Source organism: Podarcis cretensis (genome assembly GCF_951804945.1).
Source record: "Podarcis cretensis genome assembly, chromosome: 10".
Taxonomy (NCBI): Eukaryota; Metazoa; Chordata; class Lepidosauria; order Squamata; family Lacertidae; genus Podarcis; species Podarcis cretensis.
The window spans coordinates 74,614,041-74,626,410 of record NC_137179.1 but is presented as its reverse complement, the minus strand read 5'-3'; the positions used below and the strand labels follow the sequence as shown (position 1 = coordinate 74,626,410).

At 41.2% G+C, this 12,370-nt stretch overlaps 1 protein-coding gene across 21 annotated transcripts in view; it reads left to right on the top strand.

Moving 5' to 3' along the window:
* PPFIBP1 (PPFIA binding protein 1) overlaps positions 1 to 10,786 on the top strand; it is a 126,057-nt gene extending 115,271 nt beyond the window's left edge. For 9 of the 21 annotated variants that reach the window (XM_079993573.1, XM_079993591.1, XM_079993583.1 and 6 more), the window contains 6 exons: positions 706 to 828; positions 2,458 to 2,583; positions 2,923 to 3,111; positions 4,331 to 4,525; positions 5,679 to 5,744; positions 7,960 to 10,786. In XM_079993573.1, the coding sequence (XP_079849699.1) occupies positions 706 to 828; positions 2,458 to 2,583; positions 2,923 to 3,111; positions 4,331 to 4,525; positions 5,679 to 5,744; positions 7,960 to 8,046 (786 nt within the window). In that variant the 3' untranslated portion in view covers positions 8,047 to 10,786. The other 12 variants (XM_079993584.1, XM_079993587.1, XM_079993590.1 and 9 more) reach the window with 7 other exon arrangements.
* The last annotated feature ends 1,584 nt before the right edge of the window (positions 10,787 to 12,370 follow it).

Below are 12,370 nucleotides of genomic sequence, written 5' to 3'. Positions count from 1 at the left end.
CCGCAAGCCTTGGGAGCCCAGCAGGAAGTTGCGCCGGGCTCCCAAGGCTTGCGGAGAGCTTCCTGAAGCCTGCATTCACCCCGTAGGACGCACACACATTTCCCCTTCATTTTTGGAGGGGGAAAAGTGCATCCTATAGGGTGAAAAATACGGTATGTTGGAAGCCGCCAAGTGGCTGGGGCAGCCCAGTCTGATGGACGAGGTACAGATTATTATTATTATTAGTAGTAGTAGTAGTAGTAGTAGTAGTAGTAGTATAGTGTAATCTTACTTGTTTGAGTTTTTAAAAAGGCAAGTAAGAGGATGACATGATAGAGGTGTATTAGATTAGGCATCATGTGGAGAAAATGGATAGTGAGTCGTTTTCCCTCCTAACCCAGTGCCAGGCAATGAAGCTGAATATTGCCTCTACAGTTGCAGGCACCAATTCCAGTTGGTGGGAATATCAAGTGAGAAAAGTTATGTTGCTTTCAGTCCTGCTTGCAGGCTTCCTCTGGGCTTCTGGCAGGCCACTGTGAGAACAGGATGCTGGTATAAATAGGCCCTTTGCCTAACCCAACAGAAGTGGTTTAATGTTCTTATACCCTCAGGGGAATCCTAAGGACAGCATTCATGTTGGTATCTGACTCTTCAGTCTTCTTGGTCTCATTTATTGTTCTTGATCTCGTTTATGTGTCCCGTCCCGTCCCCACATCACCTCTGCAGGATGACTTGCTGTCTTTGAAAGTTGTGAGTGTCCTCCACCACCTTAGCATCAAACGTGCCATTCAAGTTCTAAGAATAAATAACTTTGAGCCCAACTGTCTGCGCAGGAGACCATCGGATGAGGTGACCACTTCTACTTACTTACTTAACTTACTTACTTACACATCTCATTGATTCATTGCAATGTTTGTTCTGACAGTCAGTGCTTGTGTGTTTCCTTTCATTTTCTTGCCTAGAATACTTTGTCCTACTTTGACTCTTGATCCCTTCCTTTGTTTAGCAGGCCATACGTTGATCACTGACTGTCAGCTTCATTGTATGGGTTAATATCCTTATTCCTTATTATGTTTTAAACCTCTAGAACTGAGATCAACATTTAGTTTGCCTCCTTTGGTGTTATCTTTCTGCAAAGTATTTGCTCACTAGTATTTCTATGAAAATATGAATGTGATATTAGCGCTTTGGTTGCTGCTGCTGCTGCTGCTGCTGCTGCTGCTGCTGCTGCTGTTAATGTCCCATGATAAGCCCTTTATGGACTGCCAGACTTGAAAGTGAAGGTGGGGAACTAGAGCACTGCATGAGTAATTCCAGGTTTCTCCATGTTGTTCTAATTGTCTTTGTGCCTGGAGATTTGTTTTCTTTTCAATTTATTTAATGCAGGAGAGTCCATTTGAAAGATGTGGGAAGTAAGTGGGTGAAATTTAAAAGCCCCAAGCCCTTATTTTACACACACACACACACACACACACACACACACACGAAGTCATATGATCAGGGCTTTTTTAGCTGGAACTCACCGGAACTCAGTTCCGGCCCCTCTTTGATGGGCGCTATTGTCATTATAAGAAAACAAAGGAGTATTGCAAACATCTTAAATAGCAGGAATTTAAAAACACTTGTAGTTTTAGAGATGGTACAAGAAACTTGAGGTTAAAATAGAAATTTGGAATAGAAATGATATGTCGTTTAAAAAGAATTTTAAGGAACCAGGGGAGAAGGGAAGATTGAGATAATCCCATTTTATGGATTTTATTGTTTTGATGCAAACTTTTTTCTTCTCCCTCCCCTTTATTTTTAGTTTGTTGTAGTATTTGTTAGTGTTTGCTTTCTTGTTTTGTTGTGATTTTGTTACCTTTGCAGAAAACCCAATAAAAATATTATTTTAAAATAAAATAAAATAAATAAATATAGGATTGTTCGGTTTGGAGGCGGAAGAATGGCTCAGCGCAGATATGAATTGCAGTTTCACATTAATCCCATCTCTTATATGAAGGTGTTCCATAGTAACTTTATTAGGTACATCATTTATGTCAGTCCAGCACAACACATGTAATGCTACATTGGCATCTTTCAGGCCACCAGGAGGTTTAAAAAACCTATTTGTGTACCCTAGGACTGAATCAACAGGATTCCCACAAGGAGGGCTTCTCCTCCTGATCTTAATAGACAGGCTGGGGGTGCTCCTTCGGGAATCTGGGTCCCAAATTATTTAAGGCATAGTATGTTAGTCAACACCTTGACTTGGGGTTTGTAGCCTATAAGCAGCCAGTACAACACCTTTAACCCATAACCTGGGGTGGGGGACACATTTTGCAAGATCATCTGATCTTGATCTAGCTTGGCTCTGAGCATTTTGGGGCAGAAAGGTCAATTGAAATAAGAAAAATGGAGGCTGGATTAACTGCAGAACTAAAAGAAAAAGAACTAAAAGCAGTGCATTGTTTCTAAATTAAATGTTGTTCTTATTGGTAGAATAACATCACACCATCAGAGGTTTCACAGTGGACCAATCATCGGGTGATGGAGTGGTTGCGGTCAGTTGACCTTGCAGAATATGCTCCTAATTTGAGAGGGAGTGGCGTTCATGGAGGGCTAATGGTAAGAGTGTGTGGCATTTTATATTTCTTTTTGAGACACAGGCAGTAAATAAATAATCTAATCATGCTATAAGAGAAATGTCATGCCTGGTTTTGTTTCCAGTTTTGTTTGTTTGTTCCTAGGTAGGGTTTTCTAAAAGTCATGGCAATTGTGTCATAGGTGTTTTGTAAATATTTAGGCCTTGTCGTCGTTCCCCCAACCCCCCTCCCAAAAAAACACCCACCAACTCATGCCTTTCATACCTTTCTTAGTGGTTCAGATCTTTAGAATGGTTGGGGAAATTGCTTAATCAAAATGTAATATAAATCTTGGTTCTGAAATGCTGGTTTTGCTCTGCAGGTTTTGGAACCTCGTTTCAATGTAGAGACCATGGCTCAGCTGCTGAACATCCCACCCAACAAGACCCTCCTGAGGCGGCACTTGGCAACCCATTTTAATTTGCTGATTGGTCAAGAGGCCCAGCAGCAAAAGCGTGAAGCCATGGAATCTCCAGATTATGTCCTTTTAACAGCTACAGCCAAAGTGAAGGTACGGCCAGAGCCTTGGAAGTACTACTGTCACATGGAACAGACTTGCATGTTAGTCAAGAGTGTTGCTTCCTATTGTTGTGGTTTTTAAGGGGCTAATAGAAAATGAGTTGAGTGATAAAGAACTTGGCTTGGCTTGATTTAATCTCTGAACAGAGGGTAGCTCAACTGGTAGAGAATAAGGCTCTCAATGTTAGGGGGTTGGACTAGGTGACCCTTGTGGTCCCTTCCAGTGCTACAGTTTTATGACTCTATGATGGTAGTTTTCCTGGTTTCGTAGAGAGGTGCTGCATGGTAAAGCATAGACAGTAATTCTTATATATGTCATTGCCACATATCCTCTCTACAAAACTATGTTAACAGTTATTTTATTTTTTATACTTTTCTTTCTTTCTTTCTTTCTTTCTTTCTTTCTTTCTTTCTTTCTTTCTTTCTATAGCAGGTTATTCATGCCACTTAAGAGTGTGTTTTATAGGCCTTTGATAACGGCTTACATTAGTCACTATAAAAATTACTGATATGAATTATGTCGGCCTCTTGCAATGAATTTTTTAAAAACTGTCTCAATGGTGCTTGCAAGGTTTGTCAGGTAGTTCAAATTTCACTGAAAACTGAAAGATAAAAACAAGTTTACAGAAGTAAGTAACCTATTTAACAAAATCTTTAGTAGCCCATCTGCTGCGTTAGTCAAAGGTGGTGCATCATTGTCCATGAAAGAAAAACAGCAACCACCTCTTTAAGTAGCTTCTCCTGGGAGGCCAGAGGCAGATATGACCCCATGCAGAAAACTGTCAGTAGGCATTTTACAAGCCTCATTTTACAAATACAGATTTTTAAATTAGTTTTTATCAAATGTTTTTTGTAACCTCCTTTGGGGAAAAAAACTCTTTTTTTGAAGTCTCATAAGCTCAGATATTTGAGCTTAAGTACAAATATAAACATACAAACAGTGAATTACCCACACACACAAAACCAAAATTGTCAAATATGGATCTTCTTAATTAACATGATAGATTAATTTTTTTATCCTATATTCTGTTTTATGTGGAAATTTTGCTCCAATTTTTCCAACCAGCTTTCTGTGAGAATATATGTTTGAGGAATTCTTGATTGTTTTGGTGCCTTTATTATAGATTTTTAAAGATTTTAGATATGTCATCAGGAAAATAAATTATCTGGTTGTTGACTTCATAGCAGTTTTTTTGGTCTGTATTTTTCAGCCAAAGAAACTTGCTTTTAGTAATTTTGGAAATTTAAGGAAGAAGAAGCAGGAAGATGGGGAAGAGTATGTTTGTTCGATGGATTTGGGACAGGCATCTGGACTGGGATCAAAGAAAGGGATGAAGCCAGCTTTAGATATCAGAGTGTATGATGAGGACGATCTGGACAGACTGGAGCAGGTAATGGTTGTTGCAGTAAGTTGAAACAATTGTTTTTTCCCGTATGCATGTGCTCCCCCCCCCCCCCCGATATTTTCATATTCTGCAGTTTGTGTTTAGCAGTCTTGTAATGTACTAGCACTTAAAAACTGTTATCTAACCCTTGATAAATCTGTTCAGGGCTTCTTTAGGGGCATCTCGATTTTAGCTATCAACCAACAAGAGAAACATGAATTTCAGTTTTCTCCACAGTCAGATTTATTGGCGTAATTGAGAGTTCTTTCTTTACATTAATGGTCTCTCTTTTTGCTAAGGACCACAGGGGTGTGTGCATTTTTTGTGGGGGAAGTGTTCCATTTTACCCTCATGACAGCTGTGACAGAGACTGAGTGGCTTGAGGCTACCCAGAGAACTTTGTGACTTAGCAGCAATTGGAAGCCAGGTCTTTCCAGTCCCAGTCCTATATTCTGTCCACATCACCATACTTCCTCTCATGTCGGCTCATCCTCTAGTTGAACTTGCATGCCCTTTTCCCCCTATGCAGTTCCTCAAGCTCCACCTTCAACCTTTGTGGCATTTTCCTGCTCACCTCTTGCTCATGACATTCTGACACTTAGCCTTCCTCCCCTTGCAGCAGTCATCTCTTTTCTTCAGCTCCCCGTCTCTCCCTCAAAGCTTATAAAAGGTACTGTGGTGCAGATGGTTTCTTTTCCCTTATCAGTGCTTGCTTCTGCATAAGTGTTTTGTGGGGTGCCCTTAATGTGAAATTATTAAACAACTAGGTACAGTATTTTCTTGGTCTCTGTCTTCCTTGTTGGCCTGCACTGCTGCTGCTGCTGCATCTGTTGAGTTCTTTGTTTGTTTAACATCTGAGCGGTCAAAGGCAAGGCCATAAACTTGTGTTCAACTATCTGGTTTCTCCAATAGGAGCAGAGACTGTGGAGTTGGCCGATGCAGCTGAGCTACCAACTAGGCTGATGCTAGTACTCTGCACACTCTCCCAGAGTCTTCTCTTAGCCTCACCTCCTTATCCAAACATTGCCTGACATTACAAGAAAGTGTTCAACTGACTAGTTCTTTTCTAGGGTGCTGCTATAGCCTAATGTTACATTTGTATGTGTTAATACACTTGTATGAAAAGGGAAGAATTTACATGAATTACATTACATTAACTATTTCTTTCTTGTAGATGGAAGATTCAGAAGGTACCGTGAGGCAAATAGGTGCATTTTCTGAAGGCATCAACAATTTGACTGTAAGCCCTTATTAATATAATGGACACACCCTAAAATGTTACTAGTCTTACTTTAGAACCAATACAGAGATTCTCAGTAGTAGGGTACACGGCAAAGGTGTTCAGTTGGTGGCTTGGAGATTGCATCTTAATGATAGACTGATTTTTGAACAATCTCCTTTGAACAATCCATTTAGCATAGAGTCTAATGGTGCCCGGCCAAGTTGGAAAAACTGCATCTGAGTTAGGAGTACAAACCAGAATGCTTTGCAATGATGCATGCTGGAGTATGCTGTCAGATGGACATGTAGACACACAGTCCATCCACAGTAAAGAGACTTTCCTGAGTTTGGTTCCAGAATATGAGAAATAAGGAGTGTATAAGCAGACAACTTCAACGCTGCCTTCATTCGTGTCATTATTAATGTATCTATTACAAAAGCATATGCCCAGTGAAAATGATTTATTTCCATTTTATGTATCTGTCCCACCCAAAGCTCAGTGCATGCTAACATATATATATATATATATATATATATATATATATATATATATGTATATGTATGTGTGTGTGTGTGTGTGTGTGTGTGTGTGTATATATATATATATATATATATATATATATGTATATATTTCAAAAAAAGATTGTAAACTGGTTACTGCATAACACTAGGATAAACAACTCGCTAGTGCAAACGCATGAAGACTCCTGGGGAGGAGATCACTGCTGCTTTGCTCTTCCTCTGGTTCTGCAGCTGCTGTGGCTCTGCTGCAAGCCAAGTCATAGTTTGGCTTAGCTTGTTGTCCAGACCTGCGTTTGTAGTTTGCCCCTCTCTAGACAAACCATGACCTGCAACCAAGGTTTGTTCATGGATTTACAGCGCATGGAACAGACATTGAGCCTGAGTTTAGGCTCAAGGAGGAGGAGTGCAATGGCCACCACCTCTCTGGAAATCCACATGTTTGTGCTATGAGTTTCTCTCAGACCAGTTCATAATCTAAAATATTTAAGAATAAAATGCAGCAAGATTATCATCCCCAGATAAAGCCCCGTTAGTACCAGCTTAGTGCTGGCTAATAACCATACTTATTCAGATATATAGCAGACAGCCTTTACCCTTAAGGTGCTGATTATCCATTTCTGTATCTTAAGGCATTCCACTAGTTCTTTGAGGTACAGAAGTGTCCTTTTTAGGAAAGAGAGAGCCAAGGCTGTTGGAGAACTCATATACTTCTCAGTGTTCTCTTCTTTGTGCTTCTGTGTAGCATCTGTACTTGTCATCAAAAACCACATCCTGCCAAGTTCCATCACTGAATACACACACACACACACACACACACACACACACACTATATAATTCACTGGTGAGGCAAATATTCACTGCAAATTTAAATTGGTGTGAGTCATAGCTTTCCCCAGTGAAACCTTCGAACGGTTATTCTTTGAGGCTGCTTAAGCTTTGTGACACACTTCTCAGCACCTTCATGATTTTGTCTTCTATACAAATAATTTATCCATTTACAGTGGTACCTCGGGTTACAGATGCTTCGGGTTACAAACTCCGCTAACCCGGAAGTTTGGGGTTGTGAACTTTGCCTCAGGATGAGAAGCGAAATCGCATGCCAGTGGTGCAGCAGCAGCAGCGGGAGGCCCATTAGCAAAAGCGTGCCTCAGGTTAAGAACAGTTTTGGGTTAAGAACAGACCTCCGGAATGAATTAAGTTCGTAGCCCGAGGTACCACTGTAGTCCACAATTGTCCACTATACTTTGACTGGTAGTGAAATCCAGCTATCTTAAACTGCACCAAACCATTGTTCCATCTCTTCAAGCCTAAAAAACGGTCAACGACTTTGGGGAAAAATCAGGGGGAAAAGCTCAACAACTTCAATCCTTAAAAAAAAAGGTCAATAAGTTTGGTTGGCCCTTTGGTCGGCCCTCACGGCCCTCCACTTCATCAAATCTGGCCCTCTTTGAAAAGAATTGGACACTACGGATCTAGGTTGTTTGTCTCTTTGGCAGCACCCCTTTTGTCTGGGACCTTCTCCCTGCTGTTGCCTGAGACTGTCCACGCAGAGCATGTGCTTTCAGTGTGTCGTATAACCCAGGTCTCCCTCATTGCCCTCAGAGAACGGTGCCCTCTTGTCTGCCTGCTGCTAGATGTGCAATTCATTGATGTTTTTTGGCTCTTGAGTTTCAGTCAGTGTTCCCCAATTCTTGCCTTTCTTCTGTTTCCAGTACATGTTAAAAGAAGATGAAATGTTCAAAGACTTTGCTACTTGCTCCCCTAGTGCCAGCATAACTGATGAGGATTCAAATGTGTGACAGTGTCGGCGCTGGATGCTTCTGCTTTCTGATAGTCCTCAGAGTGCCACTGTTAGATGCGATGGAGACACCACATCATGTAACTGAAGGTCGCTTTTGCTTCTGTTTCTTAGAAGTGATATTTTCCTAGGAGACAATAAGAAGAGGTGCCAATTCTAAAGTTGCCATAAGATCCACACCAGTGGGGGAAATATGTATATTTTCCTCCTGTGTATATTTTTTCTCTTGTGTTGAAACTTGTGACATGTTTCAAGTGCTGTAATGTTCCTTCACAGAGCTGTGCCATATCATATATCTGTATTTCTCTTACTCAGTGTTTTTTTAAAAAAAGAAATATAGGTGCCGGTACGTCCCATGCCCCCTCTCCACCGCCACTTGCCCACCCACCCACTCTCTTCCTTCCTCCTCGGCAACCGCTTCCCAAGGCTGGAGCCAGAGCGCCTTCTAGGAAGGTGCCTCCCAATTGTAAAAAGGTTGTGCCAAAGCACCTCTATTCTGGGGCGACCTTTTTATGTTCGCCAGGCACCTTCCTGGAAGGCACTTTGGCGATTGTAAGCATTGTGCCAAAGCACCTCTGGGAGCCATGCCTGCAGCCTTGGGAGGAGGTGGCGGAGAAGGAAGTGGCAACGGTGCAGGGGGGGCAAGCGGGTGGGTGGGCAAGCGGCGATGGCGAGGTGGTGGCAGGCGGAAAGAGGGAGCTGTACAGCAGACGGGCGTGTGCCACCTTAAAGAAAGCTCTGTTCATACTTTTCTTCAAGTAGTACAAAAAGAAAAGAAAACCATTCAACTAGAGACCTCTGAAATTGGCATCCATTGTATATATTTCAGCAGGGCAAAAAACTAATCCTGGAAATCCTGGTTTCCCGTTTGAACAAATTGCTCAAAAGTAAATAACTAGAGTATTCATTGGTGGCTAAACCAGTGTTCATATAATCCAAAAAATCAGAATCTTCTTGTCTTATTTTTATACAATTTTTATTAAAAGAAAAAAATGTATTGAGTACATACAAATCAGAATTTTATATTGTAGTGTAAGTTGATTACTTTTTTTTAAAAGAGAGGAATTCCAGTTTGAAAACCAGCTGGTTACTGGAGAAGTCAGACTGATCGTATAAATGACTTGTGCCTCCCCCTCCCCCCAAGTGATGCCTGCATTCTTACATTAGGAATGAGTTATAAAAATTGAGATTTTTTTCATCATTAAGAAAAATCTCTGAGCTGTCCCTTTTCCAGCATTAAAATAGGATTTTAATAACATTTTAAAATTTTGTGACTGAGGAACAGCCTTTGGAAAGATCCATTTTCTCTCTCTCACTTGAAGCAGCAATGGAAGTGTTCTTTAAATTTATACCAAAAGGAGCATTAGCGAATTCACTTTATTTTACAGTATTGAATTCAGATATGGAATCTTGCCTTTTAAGTATATTTGACCATAATATAACATATTGACAGATATTTATATAGTACTTGGTTTTTTGTAAAAACACAACTTGTATTGACTTTTTAAAAACTTGTAAAATTCAGATTAGCCGGTCAAAAAATGGTTGCTGATGCTTTCAGCAGAATACACCTGACTCTTGTGTTGTGTGTGTGAGTGAGTCTCTCTCTCTTTCCAGTTCACCATCACCCTGAAATAGTACGACTAATTTAGTAACTGCATAAAATGATGATGTGGCAAACATTCGGAGATGTTGTCTGACATCTACAATGTAAGCAATTCTTTTCAAATTCAGTACTTCAAAAGCTTGAAAATAGTAATCCAGAGACCTTTGCAGGAGTTTTAAAGTTGGGTGTTTGGTGTGTGCTCAGCTGTTATGAGCTGTTGTTGAAAACTGTACAACAATATATAGCTGAATGTGCAGATTGGCCTTGCCTGCTTCCTGACATGCTAGCTTTTTGTTTGCAAGGAATCTTTTTTTAAAAAACAACCACCATGGGGGACATTCAAGCAAGTGATTGTATCATAAAATAGAACCCTCTATCATGTAATTTATTTGCATGTATAGACTGGCTCTCAGTTTGATTTCATAAACCAGTGCTGATCCTTGGAAGTATGCACTTCTTCACACACATTTATTTACAGTTGTCAAAATTTTTATCAGATTGTGGTATCTGTTTAATCCAAAGAGATTTGCCAATACAGTATATACAGGTGTGGACTGACTGTCCTTAATAACATGGACTCCACAAATTTGTTCATGGCCACCTTGGTGTCTGGGCTCTTTTGAATAAATGCAGATAGCATGCCTGGTAGAACAATTACTTTGTCATTAATTGTGAATAAATGTATTTATGAATTGCCAGCAGCCTCACATTTGTATAAAAAACACTGCAAACCTTGTATAATGGCACACACTGGTCGCAATAAAATACAAGGGGTAAAATTGTGACTAGAGAATCAAAGAAGGGCGAGAGCAAATGCACAAACATTAAGTGAATTAAACACTAACTTGCACATATGAGCAACATCAACTTCTCATTTCTTAACGCTGATGTAAATGGAAGTTGGATGAACATCATCATCATCATCATTTTGCTGGTTAGAAGAATATTCTTTTATTATTTCTACGGGATTGAGGGAGGGAAGAATAATATAAAACACTCATGATTCAGCCAAGCAGTTAGCATAAATGGGTGCTATAAATGATATTTTATTTGGATGTGTGTGTACAAAGTAGTCAGCATAAACATATGTATTGCCATGCTAGATAAATAAATACCTGTTGAGAGAAGTAAAAAAGATTCTGGAATATAATCTTTTCTTTGCAAAAGTTATATACAAGGTTTTCAATAACCCTTTTTTGCCCTTAACTGTAAAGATCAGCCTTTTGTCGTTTTTATGCAGCACAAATCTTTCTAAAGCTTTCTCTTGTCCAGACTCCCAAGAAGTTATGTGCAACTGACCCTTTCTGATAATTTAATTGATGGTGCAAATCAGCGAATATGCAGTGGAACGCTCACATTGAACACTAACTAGAGAAATATTTGCTAACAGAGACCTCTGTGCCTGTGAAAGTTGTGTAGATCTGGGCCAGAAAATCAATATGTGGGGTGCAGAAGCCCTCTTTGAAATCTTATATATTGCTTAGACAGGAGCCTCAATTTTAAAAAGCTTAGCTTGTGGAAAAGCAATGGCAAATCACTTGTGGATGGTCCAGTGCTATCTTGACTCATTCATTCAGTGTATTTGTCCACTGGTTATCAATGGCTGGTGTTTATAACATGCTCTAGCAAGCTGCTTTAACTAGCTGGTGATGTCTCCGTTGCTTCCTTTTAAGCTTCCTCAGTTCCAGTTTATTTCAATGGGTTTGTTTGAATAAAAAAAGTCCAGTTTTCCATAGCATGGCTTGTTTGGCCCACACGGCAGGAGGGGTGCACTTCCACAATTATGTACAGTGGTGCCCCGCAAGACGAACGCCTCAGAAGACGAAAAACTCGCTAGACGAAGGAGTTTTTCGTTTTCTTAGCCGCTTCGCAAGACGCATCTCCCTATGGGCTTGCTTCGCAAAACGAAGCTTGCCCCGCAAACTCTGGGGATAGCGGGGAAGCGCAGCACGTCTTCCCTGCTGTCCCCGGACCTCTTTTAAAGCAAGGGGCGGCAACGGGGAGAAGATCGCTTCTCCCCGTTGCCAGCCCCGCAATCTCCGGGGACAGAGGGGAAGGTGCGCGTCTTCCCCTCTCTCCCCGGACCCCTTTTGAACCAAGGGGCGGCAACGGGGAGAAGCGATTCTCCCCGCTGCCCCTTCCCTTGCTTTAAAACAGGTCCGGGGACAGAGGGGAAGGCGCGCATTGATTGATTTTCAATGCATTCCTATGGGAAACCGTGCTTCGCAAGACGAAAACTCGCAAGAAGAAAAAACTTGCGGAACGAATTAATTTCGTCTTGCGAGGCACCACTGTAAATGTAAACAAGGCCTGTGTGGCCATGGTGTATTGTGAGTTACACCACAGGAAAGGACACTTACTGTGAGGAAATGACTGGAACGTGGATGGGTAACAAGTGCACTAGTCCTGCATCATACATCACACAGCTATTGTGCTGTTGTTGGTATTGTGACTAACAGGAATAGGTATAGTGAAGCTAAGTAATGAATTTATCTGATGCAAGTACCGTATTATTCGCCCCACAGGGCGCACCGCCCCATAGGACGCACCTAGTTTTTTGGGGGGGAAATAAAGAAAAAAGTTTTATTTCCCCCCCCAGGGGAACAGCCTGCTATCCGCAATCCTAGGGAACCCGGCGGGAAGTCGCGCCCCAGGCTTCAGAATGCAGGCAGCTCTGCGCAGCCCTCGGGAGCCCGGCGCAACTTCGTGCCGGGTTCCC